Raw genomic sequence first — 26575 nt, forward strand, 5'->3', positions numbered from 1 at the left:
TCCGAGCACCCCCACCTACCTCTCTCAACTTTGATGTGAAAGCCCCCAACTCTTTCAGGAAAGCCATCCAGGTTGTGACTGAGTTTCCGATGGCCCACAGGTCTGGATCCCCGGGCTCTCCTATGTCCCCGCAAGGCAGGAGACAGTCAAGCATGCTCCACAGTGGGGGCAGGAGTCAGCCGCGTAGCAGGAATAAAGGGTGGCAAGGAGAGCCCAGAAAAATCTCTCAGAGCTCTCTGCCACCCGCCTGACAGCTACCCCACCACCCCAAGCTCACCCGAAGACCCAGCTAGTCAAGTTAATTCTGGGAGCCCCCAGCCTTCTAGTTCTTGTCAATTACCCCGAGACCAAGACAGACTGTGTGTGTCCATGGTAGACTCAGTTGAAAACCAAACACTTTCAATGAGAACCTGGTCACAAAGGCATCATGCCCTGATTCTCACCCAGATTTCCATTATTAATCACATGGAAATGTTCAAATATATGATGCCAGGCCCTCTCCAGGCAGACAAAATGCCAGAGAGTGGACCATGTATTTCCAAAATCTCCCAAGCCATTGTCAAAGGCATCCAGGGTTAAAAATTATTGTACTCGAGGAAGAACGTGTTCCTTAAAGACTCCTCAGCTGGAACCCTAGCATTTTTATTTCCTAGCCTTGACCTAAAATAAGCTGCTTAATTGCCCTCTGGATGCCTCAGCAGCAGCATCTAAAAAATAGGGATAGCAGCATCTTTCATGTGATGAGGAGCCTGACCCACAGGAACACTCGCTGGGTGACAGCATCTTATCTTCTGGGATGAGGGATTATTTATGATGTCCTCAAAGGAGTCTGGAGGGGCTGGCCAGTTCGCCGGAAATAGTCACACCTGGTTCCTGTGACTCAGAAGCTGTTGTTACAGGAACCTCTCCAATCCGAAAAGCCACTACGGGGCCCCACCCAGGTCTGGGCACGGACACTGTAGGAGGACACTGCATTACTGGACAGCACTATCCACTAAGCGACAACTCTGTCTTCAGAAACAGCACCAGAGTACTCCTGGAATTTCAAATGGCCTGGAGCACCTAAACCATCAGTCTAGGTAGCCAGCTCTTTCCCAGGCTGGCATGGAATCCAGCAAGAGCAGAGATGGATTGTGGTGTCGAAGAACTCTGGCTGCTGTGCGCCACGGTGGGAATGAGGCTGAGCTGCACGGCAATGATGCCAGGGGTGCCAGAGATGACCCAGCGATATTGCCTGCTAGTTGAAGAATCTCCGGAAGGCCTTGAAGCCATGGCTCATCCACACAGGAATCTCTCTCTCTCTCTCTCTCTCTCTCTCTCTCTCTCTGAGATGGGGTCTCTCAATGAACCTGAAGCCCTGTGCTTTTGCTAGACTGGCTGGCCAGCATCTCCCTGAGAGCTTCTGTCTCTGCCCCCAAGTACTCGGGTCATGGATGCTCACCACCATGCTTGCCTTTCACGTGAGTTCTGAGGATCTAGACTCTGTACAGCAATGGCTTTACTCACGGAGCCATCCATCTCCCCCACTCTATTGTTCTGTGTTTTGTTTTGTTTTGTTTTGTTCTATTTTGTTTGAGAAGATCTCACTCTGTACACTACCAGGCTGGCGTAAACACCATTATGAAGCCTACATTGGCCTCAAGCTGGCAATGATCCTCCTGCCTCAGCTCCTGAGTTTTGAGCTTATACTGGAGTATTCCACTATGCCTAGCAGGAAACACTGATTTTCATTACAAGCATCTACGTATGGTGAGCTAATGTCAGGCCACTCTCTGACTGGGTCAGGCAGACACCTAACTGCTCAGCCTTGTTCTGGAGACTTCATAGCTCACCCCCAGGTCTCACAACAGCTGTCTGCAAACAGCTGCCACCATGCCACTCATGGCTGGGAGACAAGGTCCATGAGGTGGGATGCAACTCATGTTTCTCTTCTTCTACACCATGAACTGCCACAGCCTTCTGGAGTGGGGGGAAGAATTCTAAGAACATTTTAGTGACTGAAAGCAATGACTTTAAGGATGTCCCTGTTACTCAGGATATCCCCATTCATAGGTTCCCAGGAGACAATATGGAACACAGAGAGAGAGTCATTGATGACAACCAACATTTATGGGCTGGATAAATTAATGGGCTTGTATTGAAGAGGACGCTTGGGTCTGGCAATGCCCCTGCTTTTGGTAGAGGAGGAAGCTGAGTACTTGAGCCTAATTGTTAAGAGGTATTAGCAAACAAGATAATACCTGTTCGTTTATATATTTAATTCAAAATAAGCATGGGCTCTAAGGCCAGACTGCTGAGTTTCAAAATCACACCATCCTTGGCAAGTCATTTGCTTGCTTCAGGCCCTTGTTGTCACTTGGGTAAAATGAGGTTATATTAGTTCCTACCGTTAAGAATTGGGGCTGCGGTCAGTCAATATGAGGCAAGGCCTTTAGAATAGTGGCACTGCTTACTAAATACAAGCTATCGGCATTTCTGCTTCTCCTGGCCTCTGTTCTCCACAGCCTCCCAAGGCAGGTCCCATTTTACCAGAGCAGTCTTACTTGTCCCAGGGCCACACAGTACAGATGGCAAAGCATGACTAGAATCCCGGGTTGACATGAATTGGATGACTTGCCTTTCCCACTTCCTCAAAAGGTCTCAGAGAGGAAAGCATGAGAGACGCGGAGCTTCCCAATGACCAAGTGGGCAGGGACAGCAGATGGAGGGGAGAGAGTGATTCAGAAGGACTCCCTGGAGCATAAAGCAAGCCCTCCCACTCCACAGCAAGATGGCTCTGAGAGGGCCAAGAGCATCCCACCTCCAGCCCCGCAGCAGGCAGCTGAGAGCAGTAGGAGGCAGGAGATGAAAAGGAGGGCGTGGTCCAGGAGGCTAAGGGACCAGACCCTCCCCCGGAGCCAACCTTTTCATTGGCAGCTGGCACTTGGCAGCAGAGTCTTGCGCTGGCTGCCCTCTCTCCCAGCTCCTTCACAGGGCTGTTATATTTTGGGAATTAAAGCCGTGCTCTGTAAAAGCACCAACGACTCCCGTTAGCTGAAGAATGTGCCTTCACCGGCCGCTCCCCACCTGCCGCTCATGCCCGGTGTTCAAAGGCTTCCTGTCTCTCAGTGCCTACCCGTTGTTTCTTGGAGTTGTCTCCACCTTTAAGAGTCAGCTCAGTTTCAGAGGCTAGCTGAGGACAAAGGAACCTCTGGCCTGTTTGTCCTGTTGAGTGTTTTGAAAAGAATGTTCTCAGAATAACCATCTCGCTCTCCAGCGTGCTGGGCTGGGAGCTTTCGCCAAGCTGCCTCTTCATATCATTATGCTCATCAGCGGAGCTGCTACCAGAACAGTGTCTTGCTAGGGAGCTCGCCCAGCCCAGCACAGCCCCTGATGCAATTCCCTTTGAACGCACACTGGTCCTGTGGATGTCACTCATAGTTCATTGGCTCACTATTTAACACCAACGGCAATGTGCTGCCTTCTCCTCCCATGGACAATACCCAGGAGACAGCCACAGCCAGAGGCCAGCATCGTCTGGCAGGGAAGCCACTGGAGCTCTTACAATACAGAGGCGATCTTTCTGCTCTGGCTAGCACCTAGGAAAGCTCCCCTGGGAGAGACAGGAAAGTGAGCTCCCAGGTCCCATTTCACCCCACCTTCTCTGAAGCAAGGAAACCAACAGAAGTCCTAGACTTCCACCCCCATGTGACTCTGACAGGAATTTGAACTTGATCTCCTCTAAATGTAGAGGAGTGGCCCCTTCTCCACTCCCATAAGCAGAGAAGCCTCGGCGAGCTCTGAGAAGCGAGGTGCAATGTAGTAATTATCAGAGCCCGACGACGATCTAGAAGCGGTTATGTTTAAATCCTACCTCCAGGTTTACTGTTTACCCAACATGCACTGTCTACAAAATGTAAATAAGGACCCCCCCACACACACACACTTTGGGATTGATTCCATGAGGAACTTATATGATGCCGTAAAGTGGCCCTCACCCACTAAATGCCACTGTACTTTCCCCTGCACTGCAAGGGACTGCCTCTCTGAGACTCCTGCCTTACTGTGATGGAGCTGAAAAAGAAAGCCACATAACCCAGCTCAAACGGGATCTCAGAGATAAGCAAATGAAATGGAATAAACTCGAATCCGCAAAGCCAAGTGGGAGTTTTCTGATCTGCGCTCTCCCTCGGAGGAACCTTCTGAAATGAGGAAGAATAGAAAGTCATTTTTGCGACTTTGCATAATCTGACGGAGGGGCATTCTTCTGGATGCTGAGCGGCCTCCAAGCAGATAAGCCTCCTCCACCCCCACCCCCACCCCGGTCAGGCCGTGGAACATTCTGAGACTCATCCCCAACCTCTGCCTATACAAACTCAAGATCTTTCTGTTTGGGTGCCTGAGATGCTGCCCGGGCTCCCTCGACCCCACCCCCAACCCCAGCTAAGCCTCCTGAAATCACCACAACCATCTGCTTTGAGCTCAGGAATGAGATATCACAAAATGTTGCCACATAAAGGTCATTTTTTTTTTCAGGTGGACAAAGGGAAACAAAGCTCTTCACAAAGGCTTCTAGAGATACTACCCACTGTGGTTGCTTCCCTGGGTGGGTGGGTGGGGGCTCTCCTCCTTCAGCTGCAGAGGTAGCCTGGCTTTGCTAGGCCAGCCACCGTGGCATGCATGCTCTGACATGCATGTTACGCAGCACGGTCGGCCTAGGACTGTATTGCTCTCTCTCTCCCCGCTAACTGCCTGGTGTGGCTGCCGAGCCTTACATCTGAGACTGTGAAAATTTCACTCGCGATGGCTCCGTCTTCGCAGCTTGTGTAAAGCGAAGATTGGAGGCAATTATCAGAAAGAACCAATGAGGGAGGAACCCCTGAAAATTTGGGGGAAAGATTTTTCTGGAGAGCCACTTTAACTAATGGTCTCGTGCCCCACCTTTTTGACCATACAAAGTGGGGGGAGGGGACAAAAAATATGTGGTCACTTAATACAATTTGTCCTAGGTGTCTCCCTACAACAAACACCAAGTGTCATGTCTCTCTGGAAAAAGACTGGTCCAGAATCTTCTCCCAAGCAAGAGGTGGATACATCCTTCTCTTGGATCTGGAAGCAACCCAAGAGACACTGAAAACTCTAGGGTCCCCAGGCAGCAAAACTCTGCCACTTAGAAGTCTTGAATCTTAGCTGAGCAGAAATTTCCAGACTTCAGTTGTGCTCACTCAGGCATGATGAATCGCCTGAGACAGCCTTGAGTTTGCTCCAGCTTCGCCGGCGGTCAAGTCCTTATTTGACTCCACGGTCTACACCCACATAAGCTCGGGTCCGAGTGTGGCTGCAGGTTGGATGTTCACCGACAGACAGGCAAACAGTCAAGCCCCCCATTGGGGTCCTCTCAAAATAACAAGAAAGAACAACAGTCTACAGGGGCTGAGCTAGGATCTGGACCACTGCCTTCTGGTGTGAGAGCTTAAAGCAAGTTTCTCCACTTTGACTTGACTGTCCAGGTGTCCTAAGGTATGGGAGGAGAGAGTGAGAACACACAGAATGCCCTCTATGTTCCCATAGCAAGTCCTGATCCCTGCCTCAAAGAGAGGCGGAAGAAATGGCACTTGCCACTCATCCACAAATGGCTGCCTAGTGCCTGTTTCTGAGACCATCAAAGCAAATCTGAGAGGCAGACTGGAGTAGTATCTTTCCTCCAGGTGGGCATGGCTTGTCCAGACCAGTCTGCTCACTACTCAGAATGGCAAATATCTCAAGCCCAGGTCCACTCCCAAATCTCTCCAACACTCCCCATGCTCTGCTGTGGGTCTAGTGCATAAGCTAGTCCACCTTGCATCCTAGAACTGAAGACCTCTGTCCCACCTCCTGTGAGATTTCAGAGTCACCTCACAGCTACCTAAGAAGGAATAAGGAGGCTTCTACTCCCCACCCAGCTGCTGGAAAAATCAATGAGGCCACTGCATTGGCTTCTTCCAAGGTCCCAGAAAGCTCTACGTAGAACGGGCCAGAGGACGCCTCTGTGTAACCCAGCAGCTAGCTAACTCAGATGTGGGTTCTCACGCCTTGTTTCATAGAACTCTAGGACCACAGAGGTGCTTCCAGCTGCGGGGGGTGGTGTGGGGTGTGGGCACAGGTACTCTCCGTACCTCACCTGCTCAGAGGGCTGCAGTCCCTTGGTACAAGGCAGGAGACCAGGGCAGCGATTGGGCAACCGTCGAGGATGAGCTCTGAAAGGCACCCCAAAGGAAAGATTGAAAATTGCCTCTGTCAGAGCATGGGACCTTGAGTTCATCTTGGAGGCTACTGGAGTCTGAGGGGAGCAACCTTGTCCTGAGCCAGGAGGAACTATGCCATTCCTTCCAGGCCGTTCAGACATGTATCAGGCACCTGCTGTGTACGGAATACCAGACAAGATGGCAGTAAAAAAAATGTTAAGGGGAAGAAAAAGCCATGAATGACTCTTGTCCTTTGAAACTTTGAAAGGCAGAACAGGTACCCTCTCCCCCGACCCCAGCAATTATGAGTGGGGTGACCAGCCTGGTTCTCACTATTTTGTAATTTTTATCTATCTATCTATCTATCTATCTATCTATCTATCTATCTATCTATCTATCTTCCCCTCCCCCAACAAAAGGTAATTTTTTTTCCAAGGGCAAACATTAGCACATTGCTACATACATGTTAGACAAGGAGAGCGCTCATACTCTCCAGGGAGGAAGGATGGAGCTTCCAGCCTGGGGTCATTCATTTTCTCCGAGGAGAGCTGGGAAAGTGCCAGCGGGAAGTAAAATTGCAAGGCCAGCAGCTTTCCAGATACCTCTTTCCGTTCCCAGGGGCTCAGGACAGCAGCCCACAGGACACCCCTCACCGATGCACCAGGAACCCAGGGGGAGAAACGCCTGCCCTCCCAGCGTGGCTTTCAGGCCTCCGCTTGTGTTGCGGAGGAGGGGATCTAGGTGTTGAGGAAGGAGCCTAGCGTGGCCGCGAGGGAAAGGAGTGTATCGACCCGGGGACCCTGCCGGAGCCAAAGGTAATTAAGTGAAGAGGCCAGCGGGCCTGGAGCAGAGCCTGATACTGTTAGAGGAGGGAAAGCCGGTTAAGCTGAGGTTGAGCCAACCAAAGAAAAAGTAAAGGTTCGGAGAAGGAGCGAGCTGGGGGAAGAGGGAAACAGCCGGAGGCTGCAATGCTCAACTCTACAATTGCGGCGATCCTGCCTCTACCAGCAATGGACCAGCAGGAGCGGGACCGGTGAGTCACATCCCCGGTCCCTCTCCAAAGAAGTCCAGAGCTTCCGAGCTCCTGCCAGAACCCCTTGGCCGCTCGGGTCGGGGTGAAGGTGGTCTCCGTCCGCCTTGGCTCATAAAGAATGCCTCCGCTCTGTGACCCACATCTGGGGCTTTTGGAAAGCCAATGAGTCTTCGTCTCCATCCATGCCTAGACCTCCACAGCCAGGTACAGGCCCACGCTGTGAAGGAAAGGAGGGGAGGAGGGTCACACTCCCCATTCCACAGACGGCGGAACCCCCGGGGACTAAAGGGATCCCGACTGTCCGGGGTTGGGAAGAGGGTGACTTGGAGACCTGGCCTCCCCGGGGTCCTTTCAGGGAACCAATCTTTCCCTCGGCTTCCCTTGGCTCCGATGTGAATGAAGCCCGGGAGAGAAAGAGAGCGCGCGTGAGCGCGGGGAGGGGAGCGAGGGGAGGGAAAATCCCAGCCCGGGGAGAGCGAGCGAGCGAGCGAGCGAGCGCGGGGCCCGAGGCGGAGGGGCGGCGCCGGGAGAGCGCGCCGGGCGGTGGGTGGAGGCGCGGAGGGCGCGGGCCGAGCGCGGAGGGGAGGGCGGGCCGAGAGGGAGGAGCCCCCGGCCGCCGCCGCCGCCGCCGCCGCCACCGCCAGCGCGCCCCGGCGACCCGCGGAGCCCGCGCGCCTCTCCCTCGCCGCCGCGCCTCGGAGTTTGAGCCCCGCGCAGCCCGAGCGCAGGCACGCCCGGGGCGCGGGGTCGGAGCGCGCAGCGCGGCGCCGCCCCCCGGCCCTCGGCCCCCCGGCCCCCGGCGCCCCCGGAGCCGCGCGCCGAGGGAGGAGGGCGGGCGGGCGCGGCGGGCCGGGCCGGCGGGCGGCGGACTATGAGGCGCCCACCATGGTGCGATGCGACCGCGGGCTGCAGATGCTGCTGACCACGGCCGGAGCCTTCGCCGCCTTCTCGCTCATGGCCATCGCCATCGGCACCGACTACTGGCTGTACTCCAGCGCGCACATCTGCAACGGCACCAACCTGACCATGGACGACGGGCCCCCGCCCCGCCGCGCCCGCGGCGACCTCACCCACTCGGGACTGTGGCGGGTGTGTTGCATCGAAGGTACGACCCCTGCCCCAGCGCACGCACCTACACGCATGCATCACCCCGGGGGAGTGGGCCGGGGGAGGGGTGGGCGCGGCGCAGGCTCCACGCGAGACACAAAGAACCTGAAACCGGGAGGGTGGGTCCCCGAGTGGACACAGGCGCAGCAGCCTCGGGTTCCTCCAGGCTGGGGACCTCCCCAACACACGGATCCCACAAACTCTGGACTCGCACGCGCACACCCCCTCGCGCACAGACACAATGAAACACACAGAAACTCACGCACGCGCGCGCCACCCCAGAGCAGAGCGATCCCCAGGGGCCTCGCCGGCGCCCCTGGGGGAGGTGGAGGCTGGCGTGGGGGCGGGAGGAGTCTAGGGTTGGAGGGGGGGAGCGGACGCGGGAGGAGGGGGAGGGGTTGCTTGGCAACCGGTGTCTGTGCGATTGCTATGGGAACTGGCCATCCTGGGGCGGGGCCGACCGGGGGCAGGGAGCCCCGGGGCAGCTAGGAGCTCCCTCCAAGCCCCCAACTGAGGGTGTGAGGGCGGGCTACAGGTTGGGCTCCAAGCGGGTCTGGGGGCGCCAGGTAGCTCCAACCGCACGCCCTTCTGGTATTCCGTGAGGCCACAGGCTCACTCCTCCCTGCGCGATGGGGACGGAGAGGGGCGTCACACCGCATCTCCCCTAACTAAAGCAGCGAGCCCTGGACATCACTGCCCCTCAGCAAGAAGGCTGCGAGATACCCTCATGGGAACCACGCTGGGGAGCGTGGGCCAACCGTGAGCCCAGAGTGGGCTGAGAGGGGCGTGGCCGCTGTCAGGGCAGGGCGGGGCCCAACGACCCCCTAGGATGCAGAGACCTGAGAGGTGGGCTAAGGATGAAAGGTGTCGAGGTCGGGATTGGGTCCCCTGGATTCTGGGGACAGCTCCAGGAGCGCGGTGCAGTAGGCTTCTTAGCCCTCCTGGCGCCGGTATGCCCAACTGTGAAACTCGAACTAACAGGTGTCTACAGAGGGGCGGTTTGGATCTGCCAGGTTGTAGTCACGTTGGCTACTTGGTCCTGGCTCTGAGACTGGGGACAGAACGGGGGTGGGGGGTTGGCGATCGTTGCTTGAATTTTCCAAAAACCCTTGGATAGTGTTTAATCTTTCTTTTCCCCATTACCTTTTCTCTTGTGTTCGCTCTACCCTTGGGGAAATTCTTCCATCCTCTCCTCCCCCCTGCTGCTACAACCCCTTCCAACACTTAAGTGCGGTGGCATGTGATAGGAGGTTGGGGACTGGCTCTTAGAAAGAGAGCCCTTCCTGCTTTGGAGTCATCTGAAAGGAGGCTCTGTGAGGCTTTCCTTAGTGACACCCCCTGTGTCCCCACCAGACCCTGGACTCCTGTCCACTTCTGTCCCTGGGCTCGGGCTCCAGATCAGGGCTGCTTGTGCACTTTGGAGCTTCGTGTCAGGGCTCTGAGCAGTCTGTAGATGACAGGAGTGCGAGATCAACAGTTAAGAGCGAGAGCACGCCTCACAAAGGAACTGGTGGGCCCACGGTGACACCCCCCTCTTTTCTCCTGAAAAACATCATTTTGGGCATGCAGTTGCTCAGATCGTGAACACCTACACTTCTCATCTGGAGAATGCACCCACGTCACTACCTGCCACAGCACCTGAGTTAGAGAGGCAGAGCAAGGGCTGCAGGGCTGTGCTCTACCTCTCAGGCTCCACTGGAGGCCATGTGTGGCAGAGGGCATCATGCCACCATCACCCCCACCCCACCCCAAGAAACCCATGGAGCCGGGACCTTCCCCGTTTCCCAGGGGAAACTTGATCGCCAGCGAGCCTGGCTGCATGGTGACTCCAATGCCTTCTTTATTAATTCCTCATCCTAATTAGGATTGATGCTGCACTTAGCATCTTGCCAGCTGCCTGGAGCCGTTTGAACTCGCTGTTCATCACGAGAGCCCCGAGCCGATCAGGGCAGCTGGCTCGCCCGGCGGAGGGAGCCATCTGGGGGACTTCATGGAAAGAACTGGGCTGCCTCTGTTACTCCCCACAGCTCAGGGGCTTTCTGAGGGACCAGCAGGCTGTACCTACCTCCCAGGGCCAGAGCATCCTCCTGAGACCCAGGGCTGTGAGAGTTGGTTCAAGATTCCTTGTCCGATGCTCAAATCCATCACCGGTAGGAACTGCCAGCTTTTCTCACAACACAGCAAGGAGGCTGACACCTCCTGGAGCCACTGAAAGCCTGCTGTGACGCCAGCCAGCACGTGGACAAGGGCTGAGACCAAGACAGCTCAGTTAACCTCGGGCCATCCCCCCCCGAAACAGCAAGAGGTGTTTTGGGGGGAGGGGGTTCTACTTCTTTACTAGCCTTTATGGGTAAAATGCACTATTTCTTCCTGTTTTCTAGCAACTCCCCCAACACATAAGCCTCCCATCCACCCACCCCTCCCCACACAAGCATGACATCTAAATTAAGAGGTGGAGGAGATGAAAAGACGAAACCTTTGGGCTAAAATGGACTGCCGCAGTGGGCAGTGGATAAATAGCTCAAGTGCAGCTCGAGAATCTGATGGGTTTGCTGGCAACTCACGAACGGCCGATTCCATTTTCTGCGAGTTTCCCGTGTGCCCCTTCGAGCTGAAGAGCCCAACCCTCTGTGCTGAGGTGTACACAGAGACACCTGACAGGAACCTTGGCTGTGCCCTGCTCCAGCGGAGCTGACCTTGCCCCAGCCTCCCTCGGCCCACCTGACTCCCCACTAGACAAATGTCAGAAGACTCGGGGTGCACAGTGCTCCCTGGCGGCTCACACAGCCCTGTGAGGTACCGCCCTCACCCCCATGTGCAAGCAAGAGAGTTCCGGGACTTGCCCAGAGGCACCAGGCCGGAGGCGGCTGGGCTAGATTTGAGCCTCGAACACTACAAAGCTCTTCCCGCCATGTCACCTGCCCTTCCCCCCAGCAGTTTCTGGGTGGCCATTAAAAACAGAACCAAGTGTTTGGCTACTCAGTAGAGCCCAGCTCTAAGGTTGGGTAGTTGGCAGGAAGGCGTTGGGAAGCGAGAATGTGTGACGGGTGCATGAATTGCATAACACACTCTTGGTGCGGGTCTCTTTCAGTCTCTCTAACTTCCGTCTCCATCTCTCTCCTTCCATGGTGCTCTGGACTAACTCGTCCCGCCAGTCATTCAGATGCCCGCTCCACCCAACCTTGACCCCACCATGCATGTCTTTGTCTATCTCTGGCCAAGGCCAGGGACAGAGGGAAGGGGAAACAAACTCATTTCTGCCAGAGACGTTGGCTTAATCTCTTGCCATTTGGGAATACGGAGGGTGCAGATCGTGTCCTCCTCAGAGACTGAAGTACCGTTTGGAAATGGAGGGGAAAGACCCTGGGCGGGAGCACAGAACCATCTGCCGAGGCTCCAAGCCCACCGTGAACCCCAAAGCTCACACAGGCTGCTGAGGCCCAGAGCCCTGAGAGACCCAGGGCTACCATCAGAGCGAAGCTGAGCCTTTATCAGCACACGGCCCTCCCCCTACCATGTCACCCATAGATGAAGCCGCCTCCAGCACGCTCACGACTCTGTCAGAACCTTAACAAGACAGTCTTGACATGGGGGTTGGGCCCAAAGGCTTCCTCTGTGGCAGCTCAATGCTGGGCACTGGAAGGAGAAGGTATAGAGAAGGTTCTAGAACCTAAGGATAGGCAAGTCCTTTGCCCTGATCACATTCACCTCCCTCAGCTGGCCAGAATCATTCGCGCTAGCTTCCCCCAGCCTTCATTCCCACAATGGCACACAGATGAATATTATGTATTTCTTAGCGCTGTGCCCTGAGTGTGGGAAAGGAGGGGCCAGCTAGGGGATCCAGCTATGCCAAGCCCTGTCCGCCTGCCCACAGGTGGGAGGGGCGTTACACCTTGGAGTTCCTTCACGCCAGGTGAGCTGAGAAGTGGGTCTTCACACCACACGCTGGGATGAACCAGCTCACTCAGAGAGCCTGGGTACAGGCGAGAGCTTTTCCACAGCAGCTGCAAGGACATCGCCTTCTGTGTTTGTGTTTCTTAATCTTGCACTGCCCCACAGACAGCCCATCCAGTCTTGTCTAAGGTGGATGGTAGTGGCCAGAGCAGGCTCTCCATCCCTACTGCTTTAAGGTGCCACCTTCCGGTCCCATGATCCCTCCGTGCACCACTTACCGAAGACTTAGCTAGGTGTGTGTAATCGTCAACAACGCTTTCAGGTAAATACTCATTCTCTGCCTTTCAGAGGCAGAGAAGCTGAGGTTCAAGGTGGGTGGAGCTCCTGTGTCAGGGCTGCCTTTCCCAGCCCACATCAGCTTCCATGTAGGCACATGCTTTCCAGCAGCTATAGGATCCTTCATCTAAACCACTCGGGCTTGGGAAAGGGCGGCGAAGGGGCTGTTTTATATCAGCCAACCTAAAAGAATGTATTAAAAATGTGAGAGGTGTTTAAACAATAGGCATTTTCTTCCCATCATTCTGGAAGTCAGGAAGATCTGGCTCCTGTCAGGAGAGGCTGGCTCCTGGGCTCCTGATGGCATGTTCTTCCTGACCTGCTGATGGTGGCTTGCCCAAGGAGGAGGCTGTTTGTGCAGTCCCTTCTATGGGAACTGATGCTACCATGAGGACCCCTTCCTTATGGTCTCGTCTGTGTGTACTGCTGTCCACATTGACAATTTGGAGACCACCATATGAATTTAGTCCATGGTAGGGGTGCTTTTCTTTCTATATCCTGCCCAGCAGCTGGCGTTCACGCCCCAATCATTCGGAGATTCCCCTCTCTCGTCTACATATTTACAGACAACGCCAGATGGCCTCCACCTCATCTCTCTCTGTCTCTCACCAGGATCTTAAGTAGCCCAGGCTGGCCTTGACCTCAATATCGTAATGTGATCTTGAACCCCTGATGGTCTAGCCTCTGTTTCTGAGTGCCAGGATTGCAGACCTGCCCCATTTATGCAGGTCCTGGGGACTGAACCCAGGGCTCGGTACGTGTTGGACAGCACTCACCCAACTGAGCTACCACCCCAAAACCCCTCATTTTTCTCTTCTTGAAGGAAATACCAGCCTTTTCCTCCCGTTGGAAACCAGCTGACTTAATAAGGAAAAGCTGGGCTCTCCTGGACCCAGGTCTGAGGGATGCCCTAAGGGTCCCGCCACAGAGCTGGCTCTGAGGAAGCTGTGTGTCACAGGCTTTCAGCTAGGCTCAGGAGTGCAGCCCACAGGTCTTCACGGCAGATCACTGTGTCCGTCTCCTCAGGCAGCTCGGATTCTGGGGACTTCCAGCATGCAAGAGGTCACAGAAGGGCAGAGCGGGAAAGGGCCTCTGGTCAGGGGACCCAGAGTCTCAGAAATGTGGGAAGCAATGACCAGTCAGCCAGGCTGGGGTAATCTCTGTGGGGAAGACAGACCGCTAGGCTCTGTCTCTTGATCTGACACATGTGGGGGTCTACCTGATCTGGAACCTTCTCACCTCCCAGAGCCCCAACGTTTGCTTACAAGTTGAGAGAGGCTTTCTGAGTGCTTCCGTGGGAGACACGGGGGCTTTGAGCTTCTTCAGAATACTTCAGCTGTGCTGCACGAACGTGATCTAAGCCGCCTGCCTGTCGGCAAAGTCATCCATCCATCCATCCATCCATCCATCCATCCATCCATCCATCCGGTACAAGCTCACTAAGCACCTGGTCTCCTCAGACCTGGGAGGTCCTGGATCCTTGCTGCAAGCAGGACACATTTTCTAACCGAGCAGCTGACACTGACGATTTGTTCTCTGATGGAATCAGAGAAGGAGTGTCCTGGGAGAGACTGCAGGCCAGCCTTAGTCAGCTGAACCAAACTGTGGATGGAAGAAGATCAGCAAGGTGGGCCAAGGGAAGCCCAGGGAGGGTGACCCAAGGAGTCTCAAGGTTAGGGTTAGGGGCTGCTAGTGGGGCTGAGGCAGGGGTGAAAAGGGGATGCAATGGCTTTTTGTTGTTATTTTTCTGAGACCAAGTCTCATGTAGATCAGGCTAGCCTGAAACTCGAACTGTAGTCAGGGTTGACCTTGAACCCTGATCCTCTCTAGTACTGGGACTACAGGTCTGCACCACCACAAACATACTTGGCTGAGACTCTCTGTGTTTGTAGATCCTCTAGCTTTATGTAAAGGGTTCCGGAAGGCTAAGAGGCCCATTGGAGGCCCAGCTGGACCCTGTGGTAGGTGACCACACCAGAGTCCTGGGACCAAAAGGCAGCTGCAGAGATGGGAGGTCTGGAGGAAGGAGAAGATGATGAGGAGTGAAGGCTGCTGCCCAGATGTGATGCGTCACTGCCAGCTGGGTGATGGTACCATGTCCGAAAGGGGGAAGACGGAGGAAACTAGGAAATCAGATCCAGGGCTCCCTCGGATTTTTGACATAGCGAACCTCCATGCTCATAATAAGCGGTAGCGCTGGAAGGCTCCGTGGGACCTCACAGGAGGCCATGATGACGCACCAGCCACAAGGGTCATTGCCAATGGACGCTCTCTACGGGGCAGGGTTTCTGGCGTTTGGGGCTCAGCAGTCCCTTCTATGCGTGTTGTGTCACTGCTCCGTGCTGAAGAACTTTAAAGCGCATTCCAGCCTTGAACCACTGGAAGCCAGGGCACGCCTCCTGCTGTGACCACTCAGAGTGCCACTGGTGCCACTGGTCTGGGGGAAGCATCGTTTAGTGAGATGGCTGTAGGGGTGGAGGCAGTCAGGCCCGATTCCAGCTAGAAGTTCTGCTCAGTTCTCTCACCCTCAGAGACACACAGGGAGCTGTAAGCAAGGGGTGGGTCAGGTGGCATCTGCTTTCAGTGTCCAACTCCTTCCTTTATTAATAGCAAGGCTCACCTGCCTGTGCCGCCCCAGCACGAGGCCTCAGGCAGGCTGGGAAGTGCTGATGGAGCCTAATCCTCCCTCACAGCAGGAGAAGGAAACTCAAGACCAGCAAAGCAGAGTGACTTGCCCAAGGTCACAAGGCCTTGATAAGAGTCATTAACAATGGAGCTTGAGTAACTCCCGCTAGGGTCTGTCCCCAACACAGCCACCACAGCCCATGCAGCACGGTAACAGCCGGAACGCAGAGCCCTTTAGCTGACAGCCTCTAGCATACACAGCGGACCCTCCCTGTGCAGTGCCAGGGTCTGTGCCACTCAGAGACAATGCTGTCCCTCCCAGCCCCTCCCTCTGTTCTGGCTTCCAGGCAGCAGTGTGGACTCTCAGTCATACCCAGTCGGCCCCTTCCTTCCTTGGGATTTTTCAGTCACCTGGGTGTCCCCGGTTTCCCCCCAGACACCGGTGGCCCCATGGGTGCATGGGTTTGGATCTAGACAGCAGCCACAAATCCCCCCTCCAACCCCCAGTCCCTCAGGCAGGGGCACACACATATAAAAAGTACCTACAGACCAAAGCCACGGTCTGTGTGGAAACTCAAGATTTCATTTGTTCATTGGTTTTGGATTTCATTTTTGGATGTTTGAAACAGGGTCTCATGTAGTCCAGGCTGAACTCACTTTGTAGCTAAGGCTGCCTTTGAACTCCTGATGCTCCTGCCTCTGGCTCTGCCTCTGCCGCCCAAGTGCTAGATTACAGATGTGTGCACCATCGTGCCCAGCTTGCTTTTGTTTTGTTTTTGACATTCTGAGACTTGAACTCGGGGATCTTGAACATGCTAGGCAAGCGCTCTGCCACTGAGCTACATCCCCAGCCATGCTGTGGTTCACTGAAGATGGTCTTAAGACAGCTCACTGCATGGCCAGGCACTCTCAAAGCCTTCCTCCTCAGCCTCCCTGGTGCTGGGATTACAGACGCTCACCTCCACACTGGCTGTTTGTCAGTCCCTGCCGCCCTGCCCTCTTCATGGCTGCCTCATCTCTGAGAAGGACCAAAGGCCCTAAGCAGTTTCTCGACTCAACAGAGTTCCACACAGCCTAGGAAAGAAATGATGGGTGAAAATCATCAGTCTGCCCGTCTCACCTGCCACCAGCCTTTTACTTCCTGGCTCTCAGGGACAGAGGCAAGACCCGAATGGCTTACCACGGAGAACCCGTTCTCCCCGAGTCAGTCCATACAGAAGCAGCAACAGCACTGTGGTCACACAGATCAGGGTTCGAGTCTCTCAGTATGTTGTGCGACCCGCTTCCTGACGTTATTTTAATGTTATGTTACTAAACGGGCAAAAGGCCCTTCCTCGTGCCCGACACCTTGTACCCATTTGAAGCATGTCATCACTTTTTTCTTCCCCCACTCTCGTGATTCCTCAACTTTGGGAGTTCACGTAAGAATTTTATCTCCCGGTTGGTGCAGCCGACCTGGGAAGTTACCTGCTCAGCTTCCTGGCCATCAGGGTCTGGGGATAGATGAGGCTGAGCTTCCCTTAATGGAGCTCATAGGTGCTAGCTCATCACTCGGGGAGGCAGAGCTCCAGATGGCTTCTGAGAACCCCAAAATTGATGGCTGAGGCAGAAACTGAGTGTCCATTGATACCTGGCAACAGAAAAACAACATCTGGCATGAACCTGGGGATGGTTGAATCCATCCTTCCTCCTGCCTAGAGTCAAACTCAGCTCAGGCCCCAAAGCTATGGCTGTGATTCCCAGTGTCTGGGATGGGGGCAGATGAAGAAGGGCTGGGTCCTAGGGCATGGAGACAACTGCAGAGGCTCAGCAGAGCTGGGGACTGGGCCCCATTTTGCCACTAACCTAATCTGGACGCTTCAGCTGACCCCTTAACCACTTGAACCTCCTTGACTTGCTCAGTCATCAGATTGGAAAATGATGCCCATCCTAGCCTCCATGCTTCCTCCCTCCTCTCCTTGTCTCCCTCCTCCCTATAGCTTCCTGCCCTCCTCCAGCTTGTCTCCTTCTAGCTCCCCTTCATCCTCCTCTCTGTATCCCTGCCCCTTCCCCAGGGCTGTCAAACATGAAGTGTGAAGAGACTTTAAGAAGGCCTGTGACGGTGGTCATAGTCTCCTAGAGGCACCGTGGCGGGAAGTGGGACCTCAGAATCCTTTTCTTGGAAACGCTCCGGGCCTGGCTGTCCCGCCCCCAACAGCCTTTGAAGGGAAAGGCTTGCACACGGAGAGCCTCACACATGAGGTGTGGGGCAAGCTGTCTGCCAGCCGGAGGAGTCTCCCTTCCCTCCCCCACGGCTTGTCATCTGCCTCCATCAAAAATCCAGGGGCTCTGCCTTGCTCCCAGCATGGCTCTGGCCTCTGCAGAGTCGGCGTGGAGCCTGTTTGCTGACACTTGCTGGTCGCCTAGGCTCCCACTAGAACCAGCTTCTATCCCCTTCCTCAGCCTGTTCTCCTCTGCTGCTCAGCCCATTCCTGCACCCCCACCTGGATGCCCTGGTGTCCTCTTCCCCTCCGCTGGGTCTCTGCATGCAGCCACCAAGGTCCAATGGGATTGTACCCAAGGAGCCCTGCTCTGCCCATGCATGGTGTCACTGTCTCATGGAGAGCATGCTGCGTGGAAGGTTCAGCCCAAAAGGCTGGGAGCAGCACAAGGTGATGTCCGGGAAAGGAGTGGGACCAGTTCATTAAAAGTCACTGAGTCACGGGCCGGTTGGATGACTCAGTGGGTGCAAGTGCCCGCTGCCGAGCCTGATGACCTGAGTCTCTTACCTGGGTCTCACGTGGTGAGAGGACAGAATAAAATCCTGTGATTTGTCTTCGGACCTCTGTAATAGGGATGGGATGCACAGCACCACACACACACAAATAAAGAAATATATATTTTAAAAAAATATAGTGACTGTGTAACCTGCCAAGCTTGAGAAGTAACTTCGAGTTACATAGTTGGCAGCCATCCGTTGGGTTTTGTGGGTGCACCCCTTCTGTGGAGAAGATAGATTGAAGCTGGGAGGCCACCAAGGTTGATCCTGAGTGGAAATGATGAGAGTCGAAGCAAAGATGGTGGTCCGAGGGAGGCCATAGCTGTTGGTTGTCCAAGGAGAAGGGTGTTTTCCAAAGACTGAAGGAGGTCCCCCTGACCAGCTGGGTGTGCTGTATGGGAGTTGGGGGACGGGTACAGAAGTAGGAAGTCAGGAGGAACTTTGCAGTGGCTCGGCCCAGGAAAGCCACAGGAGAGCCATTTCCCAGGGCTGAGTGGCCAGCTGTGGGGAGAGGAGAGCTCAGCTTTTCCATGTACCTAGCTAAAGACCGCTCCTGTCCTGGGCCTGAGGCAGCCATGGCCCTGGGGCTACATATATAGAAGCCCTGATGGATGACTGGAAATAGCTCCCCTTGGTGATGTGAAGTGAGCCCCGTACTTTTGCTTAAGGCGGCAATTACACCTCTGGTAGAAAACTCTGGCTGAGAGACTTGGCCACAGTTTTTTGTTGTTGTGGGTACTAAGTTGTTATACAGAGGGTGCTGTGATGATCCTGAAAAGTTGGCTTTCCTAGTTTGGGCAAGAGAGAGACATCTAGGAAATTTGAAATCAAGATGGCTTGGAAAAAACAAAACAAAACAAAACCAGATTCCAGGGGCTGAAGATAACGTAAACCTTACGTATACTTGGTAAAGTATACGTAAACCTTAGCATCTCGATTCCTAGCACCCCATAAACCAGGTGTAGGGGTGCACATGTGTAATTCCAGCCCTTGGGAGAGATGGAGGCAGAATCAGGACCTGTTCAAGGTCATCCTCAGCTACATTGGGAGTTCAAGCACTGCCTTGACTACAAAAGATGAGAGGGGCATGGAGCCATTTCTCACGGTGGGGTGGGGAGGAATGTCCATGCACACACTATGTGAAGGCCCGAAGTTTGACTTGGGGGATCATTCTCAATCAGGCTTCCACTGTATTCACGGAGGCAGGGTCCCTCACTCGAACTCAGGGCCCCTCACTCGAACTCTGGGCCTGTTCACATGGCTAGTCTCATCAGCCAGGTTGCTCTGGGGAATCTTCACATCTCTCTGCCTTTCAAGGCTGGAATTGTAGCTGTGCCCAACCTAGCCTATGGGACGGGATCTGGGGATCCAGGCTCAGTCCTTAGCCTTGCATAGCAAGCACTACCGAGCCATCCCCCCAGCCCCTTAACCACTTGTGAACCAGAGGACTCTGCAAATGCTGTCAGTGTTCTGCTCCAAGAAGACTTTGGGGACAGAAAAGCTGGTGCTAGGGCCAAGAGGGTCACAGAGACGGCAGTAGGGTGGAAACGGAGGTCGGTGTGGAAGCTTAGAAGCTAGAACTCACTTCTCATGCGTTTCCTGAGAGCTGCCACCAGCATGCCCCCCCTGCCCCCGTCAGGATGAGAGGCTGCCTTGAAGGATGGCCTACTAAAGGAATGAGTACCTGTCTTTGAGCTAGGCACTGTGGACCCCAAAAGCCTGCAAACACTTCCCCTCTGATTCGGGAGAACGCCATTTCACAGGGTGGGGTGTGGAGAGAGCATGTCTTCTAAGGGGCCTGAATTAAACAGTACCCTTGTATTTGGCCTTGTAGGGAGCAGGCAGGGCACTGAGGTGGAGCCAGACTTGGGTAAGTCGGGATTTGAATCCTGACTGACTGCCTCCTCCTAGCTGGGGAACCCTAAGTCAGTCAATTACTCTACCTTCTCTGAGACTTGGTTGCTTTGTCTGTGAAATGGGTCGGTAGCTCATTTTCTGGCAGGAGTGAAAGGGAGACAAGGCAAGTGCTTGGCTTGGGGCTGGGATTGTGGCCATTGTACCGTCCGAATCTCATTTGCTATCGTAAAGGATGCCCAGTACCTGGAGGTGTTGGAAGAGCCCAGAGTGAGCATGGGTCTTGGGAATGGAATTCCTTGGTGTTTAACCCCAGGGCCTCTGCACAGCTCATTCCTAATCCATACCCCAAACCATGGGCAAGGCGAAAAACTGCCCTACCTCCACCACCACCACCACCACCATCACCACCACCACCACCACCACCACCACCACCACCACCACCACCATCACCACCACCACCACCACCACCATCACCACCACCACCACCACCACCATCACCACCACCAAGACTCTCCTAGGACATCTCAGGACACTCAGGCTCCCATCCAGGGGCTGCACAGCCCAGCCAAGGCCATGCCACCAGCTCATCATTAAGATGCTGTGGGTGTGGGGTGAAGCTGCCCGGCGCTGCTTCCGGGCCTCGCTCTGAAAAGCTCCGATAACAAGTGCACATTGACAGCAAGGGTTCCCCAGGCGAGCACGCTGTCCCCGGCTCGCATCTGAGCCCTCGCCCGAGACATTTTCTCGCTTCAGCAGTTTGGCTTGTCATACAAAAGGGGCTCTGATTCCTCCTGATGGCTGACTCCTCTTGCATGAAAAATGGCTTTTGTTGTCTTTTGAGTCTGAGGAGCCCAAGGATTCCTGACCGTGAGTCCACGCCAGATGCCTGGTGGCTGGGAGTCCCACTGGCTTAACCGTTTAGAAGGGCTCTCTTCTTCCACCTTGACAATCGCTTGTAACCTGTAGTCTGCGGTTCCAAGGCGGTTGCCCTCAGGCCTCCTAGTTCCTGTCTTCTAGTTTCATATTAGTCAGCTCCTTTTACTTTGGGATGACTGTTTTTGATGTGTCCCAAATAGTCTTTTTTGGGGGTGGCCACCATGCCAACGTAGCCACCATCCCCATCATTTTCATACTTCTTTGTGTGTGTGTGTGTGTGTGTGTGTGTGTGTGTGTGTGTCTCCTCTCTGTGTATTTGTATGCGGCCTTTCTCTGTCTCTGTCTCTTTGTCTGTGTGTGTGTGTGTGTGTGTGTGTGTGTGTGTGTGTGTGTGTGTGCACGTGAGCGTGTGTTTGTAAAGAGAGACTAGAGTTCAGTGTCAGGTGTCTCTAGGTCTCACTCCACCTTGTTTTTTGAGACAGGGTCTGTCACTGAATCTAGAGCTTACCAGTTCATCAAGACAAGCTGGCCAGAGAACCCCAGGCGTCACCTGTCTCTTACTCCCCAGTGTGGGATGTCAGGCACACGCTACTTCTCCCAGCCTTTGTGTGAGTGTGCTGCAGATCCAGCCCAGGTCCTGGGGATTGCGTGGGAAGTACTTTACCCACCGGGCCATCACCCCAGCCCAGGTCCTGCTTTCATAAACATCAGCTTCTCCACCCTTTCCCTGTCTTATCTTCCCTCTTTCTTTTTCCGTCCTTCTTCATTTCTCTTTCTAATAATTTCCCCCTCCCCCTTCCCCTTCTGGCCGGCCATATTTAAATCACGAGAGCTTCCTGGGCGAGACAGCCTTTTTAAAGTTCTTGAAGCCGTTCCTAGATTTAAAAAAAAAAAAAAAAAAAAAAGTATTATTTTTACTCTGCCATGATGCATGATGGGGAGGGGGCTTCTTAAACCCAGAGAGAATTCTATTATATGGCAACTTGAATAAGTGAAAAACCCACAGTTGTGGGACCTTGAGACATCACCTAGTACAAAGTAGATGTGACTGTGCCGACGGCTGTTTTATTAGGCTGGGGAAAATATTGGAAGGAAATTCACCAAAATGTTAATGCGGTAGTCATGGCAACCAGGAGTGATTTATCTTATCTCCTATGGTTTCCAAATCTTCTATTATGTTAGAGATGGCCGTATAAACCTCATGCTTAAATGGAAGGAAACCACAGGGCCGGGCTCCAGACGGATGAATGGGTGCGTGTGTTCCTTCCCCACTGATGAGGTTTCATCTCTGTATTCTTAAATGCGTCTGGGCACCACGCCCATGGCTCCTGGCCAGGGTTCCACGACTGGCCACCCCTGACTTATAACCAAATTGATTCCTGGATCAAAGCTTTCAAGAGCCGTCCATCGTTGAATCTTTTATTTCCCGCACGTTGCCGTTTATACACTGGGTTTTCATCCTAGAGAGCTGTCTCTTCCAATAAAAAGTGCCACAGAGTAATCGAGGAGACAATGAAATGCAGATGTGGGCTCTGAGGAACTTTTATCACGTATGTAAAGCTGAGTGCCTCATGGAGAGCACTGGGGCCCTGAGAGCCGGCCAGGCTGTCCAAGTTCCCTAACCCCAGCCCCTGGAATTCTTCCCCGTGACGAGTTCAAACAACACTCGATTGCACCAAAAATCCTCATGCTCTTTGTGATAAGCCAATTCCATTTGTGCAAAGTCTGGAAAAATCTTCATAGTGAGCACACGGCAGGAAAAGTAGCTTCCGTGGTGCCCGTTGTGGTAGTGGTGTGACCTCTTTAAATGCCACTTGATGCGGAAGTATCAGCGCCCTGTCCATCCGGAAGGCCAGGTCACCACACTGCTTCCTGCTGGCAGGGGTCTCCGTTAGGACAAAGGTGTGAAGGCACACAACAGGAAGGGCAGCGCTGTGACGGCACAGCGTTCTCCAGCTCTGATTTCTAGCACTTGACCTGGAAAAGTTATTCCTGATTCTGATCAAATTTGTTGTCCCTCCGGCAGTTACATCACCCCTTTCTTCTTCAGTCTTTCCTGGAACCTGAAAACAAAGCACTCATCTGGCTCTCCAAGCCCCTTCAGATTCTTGGAAGTGGATATTCTTCCGGAGTCCGCCCATCTGTGGAAGAAGGAAAAGAAAGTTTACTTGGACTTTTATTATTGGGTTATATATGTGTGCGTGCGTGTGTGTGTGTGTGTGTAAAATGTGTGTATTATAGATTATATATGGTTGCACTGTATATATTTCATATAGTTGCAGTACGTGTGTGTATGTATATATATATATATATATGTATGTACACATGTATACATATATAAACACACACCCATATATGTATACATATATACAGTCGCTTGCCCGTTTCTGGCTTAAGATCAACACATCATTGTAAAATGTAAGCTGGCAAGCGCTGGCGACATGCTGGGTCCAGACCCCTTAGGAGACCCTCTCCCCTTTTAGAAGTAAGCCTGAGCTGGGAGAAGCCCAGGCTAGCCCTGTCCACTCCCCACTGTACAAGCCTTCTCCACCGTGGCAGCTTATCCAGCACACACACATACACGCACACACACACACACCCTCTCTGCTGATCACCTTTCTCTTTATCATAATTACAAATCCTTTAGCAGCTATCAAGTGCTCTCTGCGGAGCAAGCACAGCATCTATTATCTTCTGTTCTGTGAACTTCCCTTATGTTATTTTGCTTTCTCCTCCTAGCAGCTAGGATTTAACTGTGTTTAAATTAATTACCGAATTAACGACCAGGTAATCAGGTAGGTTGTGGACAGAGGGAGAGCCGGTCGCTGCAGCCATCCTTACCGTGCGCTAGCTGCCGTCCCAAGTGCCTTGTACACGTTAGTACACTTCAGCCTGGTTAATCCTCGGCTTCCCTCAGAGCCGGCAGCTATCCCTACTTCCCATGGGTGGGGAAACTGAGGGACAGAGGAGTCAGGTCACTTGCCTGAGGCTCCAGAAGCAGCAGGCAGTGGACTCAGGGTTCAAATCAAAACTAAGTGCCGCCGGCTTTCCTCCTCCTCTTCAGCTGTGCCACAGTCTAGCCTATGACCCACTGAACCCGCTGCCCAGACATTCACACACATAGTAAGCCTGTCTTGGCAATGCGGCATGCGTGACATCTCTCTGTGACTGCCTGGGATAGAGTGGGTACCGACACCCAGGTCCCTGGCTCCAAAGCCTGGTCCGGACTCTTTCGCAGCCCTCTGCAAAAAGCTATCATGCGCCCGATGCACTGTGCGGAAAAGAAGTGGATTGCATTGTCACTGGGCCTTGTAAATATCCCAGAGAGCCCACAGTGATCCCAGGAGATGAGGAGGTGGGGGTGGGGGGAAGGGGTCATACTGCAAACAACGCTACAGGGAAAGGCTGGCTGTAATGAGAGAGCAGGACTCACCCGGGCGGGGGCATCCCAGTGGTGGCCACATGCTGGCATTGGGCCAGGCTGGCATGGCAAGCTTCAAGGAGGAGATAGGTAGAACTCAGTGGCCACAGCCCTGAATGGTGCTGGGTCCACATCTGACCCACACAGCCCACGGAGGACGGAGGCTGCTGTGAGATGGGGCATCCCTGAGGATGCTGTGTGCTCTCAACGAGACAAGGGGAACGCTGCCAAGACAGCTCCTTGAGAAGACATTCCCCACAAACATCCAACCCCCCCCCCAGCAGGTTTCACAGGGGATGCCACCAAAGCCACACTTACACACCCAGGTCCCAAAAACGGCGTTCGCCCACTGACTTCCGGCTAGCACAAAACAGGTGGGAAAACAGTGTAATCAGGGCAGATCAAAGGCAGCCAGACTATCTAGGGTCTTACCAACTTCGACCCTGGGCCAGGGCGAGTCTCTGGGAAGGTGTAGCAAAATGGCTTCTCCGGGGTCAATGATGCAGAGGGGCAGAGGGAGCTCGCCAGGCTGTGGACATGTTCTGTCTCTGCCTGCGTGGTGGTTCCATGGGGATGGAAACATGTCTATCTAGCATTTCTCTCAGAAATGTGTTCTGTGTGTTAGCCTCAATAAAAGTTACCCACAAAAAATCTGGGGTTACAAAGGCCCCCAGGTGCCTGCCCCAGCCCTCAGAAGTCACCCCCTCCCACAATTCCTTCTGGTTGTTGTTATTTGAATCAGATACACCAGCACATGCTCATTGGAGATACATGGACCTAGCCCTTACTAATTTCTGGGGACTCATGGGCTTGTTTGCGCATTCATTCATTCACTCACTCATTCAGTCAGTCAGCAGTTGTTTTACAAGTGCCTTTTGGGGATGCTGGGACCTGGAAGAAAAGGTTCGTATCAGCAAGGTCTGTTTAAGAAAGCTGTTTAGAAATGCCACAGCCACCCAGGGGTTCATGCCTCGGGATCGGTAGCCCCAGTGACTTCTCACTAACTCCATGGGAGGTTATCAGGCCACAGGGTAATGTGGCAGGCACCATATTGAACGCAGTCAGGCAGTGCACCAGCCTGAGTTCCAGCAGGATCCTTCCAGCCACTACAGTACGCTACAGTATGGTACATAAAGCCCACCTTGGGTGGTTCCTAAGTGGGAGAGGATCTGCTGGACTCCTTGCTTAGGAGACATTCCTTTCTCGAGGTCTCAAGGTCCCAAGAGGTCTCAAGACCTCTTTTCATTCATTCCCACTGTTATCCACTCCATATTTATTTAGCTGACTCTTAGTGGCGTTCCTGGTGACACATACAACGCTAGTTTGCTCTCAAACTGTCTGAGCATCCAGTGTGGAGACAGCGACAGGTTCACGCGCACACACGCGCACACACACACACACACACGTGACCAGGCACACACAAGGAGCTTCAGTACCAGGACAGGGAGAGGGAGGCCCTCTGGGGAATGGGAGTGTTGTAGGAGTTTCTGTAGATGACACCCACGTGAGCCAGATTGGGGAGTTAACCATAGGTTTGTTGGGGCAACAGGGAAAAGAGGACTTAGGACAGATGGGGGTTGAGGAAGCACTGAGGATGCTCTAGGCATCTGCAGCAGACCAGCACCCACTGCCACCTGGGCCTGGGTGAGTCTCTGGGACGGTGTGGCCACGAGCCATGGATTGCCTGAGAATGAAGCCGTGTCGAAGCAGACAGCAGAGGAGGTGCGGGAGTCGGGCCGGGCAGAGGCAGAAGCTAACGGACGCTGGCCTCTCGTCCTGTGAGAAGCCCGGGCCCGCCCTCCTGGCTGAAGGGTGCTGAGTAAAAGAGTGTGTGCTCACCGCCTCTGGGCAGTGCAGAATGGGATGAAGGGAACAAGGCCTGAGGGCAGGCAGGACATCTTTAGGAACACATGAGAAGAACCCAGAGCAGGGATTCAGAGTCGGGACAGAGAGGTGAGGGAGGAAGTATGGCCTTTCATCTGTTTTGCATCCTGGAAACAGACTAGATGCAGGAATTTAGGGAACCTGCTAGGGGTGACAGAGTGGATGGTGTGCCGTAGTGTGGGTAAGCAGGCTTGACTGCCCCGGTCTAGTTGGGCCAGACTGTACAAGGCTCTCATGCCTTAAATCGTTTCTTAACTACTATTCCTCATTTCACAGATGGGGAAACGGAAACACAAGGAGTGGCAGAGCTAAGGCTGGGATTTGAACCCAGGGAGTCCGGTTCCAGAGTCGTGTCTGTAACCACTGTCCAGGGAGGACAGTTATCCTCTAGAACCAGGATGAGGGAGCTAGGGGACTCTGGGATGGTGATGGAGACGTGCAGTCCTTCAGGAGGACACAGGGCTGGTGGCTGTGCTGCAGGAGACCGCAGCTGGGACATGGGAAGGCTTGGAGCTTCTCGGGAGAGCTCGGCAAGCTGCTATGTTGTTGTAAATTAAAAAATGAGTGCCAGGCTAGAAAAT

General features: G+C 53.9%; 1 protein-coding gene across 1 annotated transcript in view; it reads left to right on the top strand.

Moving 5' to 3' along the window:
* The first annotated feature begins 7979 nt into the window (after positions 1 to 7979).
* Positions 7980 to 26575, top strand: part of Cacng4 (calcium voltage-gated channel auxiliary subunit gamma 4) — a 59544-nt gene continuing 40948 nt past the window's right edge. The window contains exon 1 of the mRNA XM_021640654.2: positions 7980 to 8341. Within this exon, the coding sequence (XP_021496329.1) occupies positions 8122 to 8341 (220 nt within the window). The 5' untranslated portion in view covers positions 7980 to 8121. The remainder of the gene's footprint in view (positions 8342 to 26575) is intronic.

Source organism: Meriones unguiculatus, chromosome 7, assembly GCF_030254825.1.
Source record: "Meriones unguiculatus strain TT.TT164.6M chromosome 7, Bangor_MerUng_6.1, whole genome shotgun sequence".
Lineage (NCBI taxonomy): Eukaryota > Metazoa > Chordata > Mammalia > Rodentia > Muridae > Meriones > Meriones unguiculatus.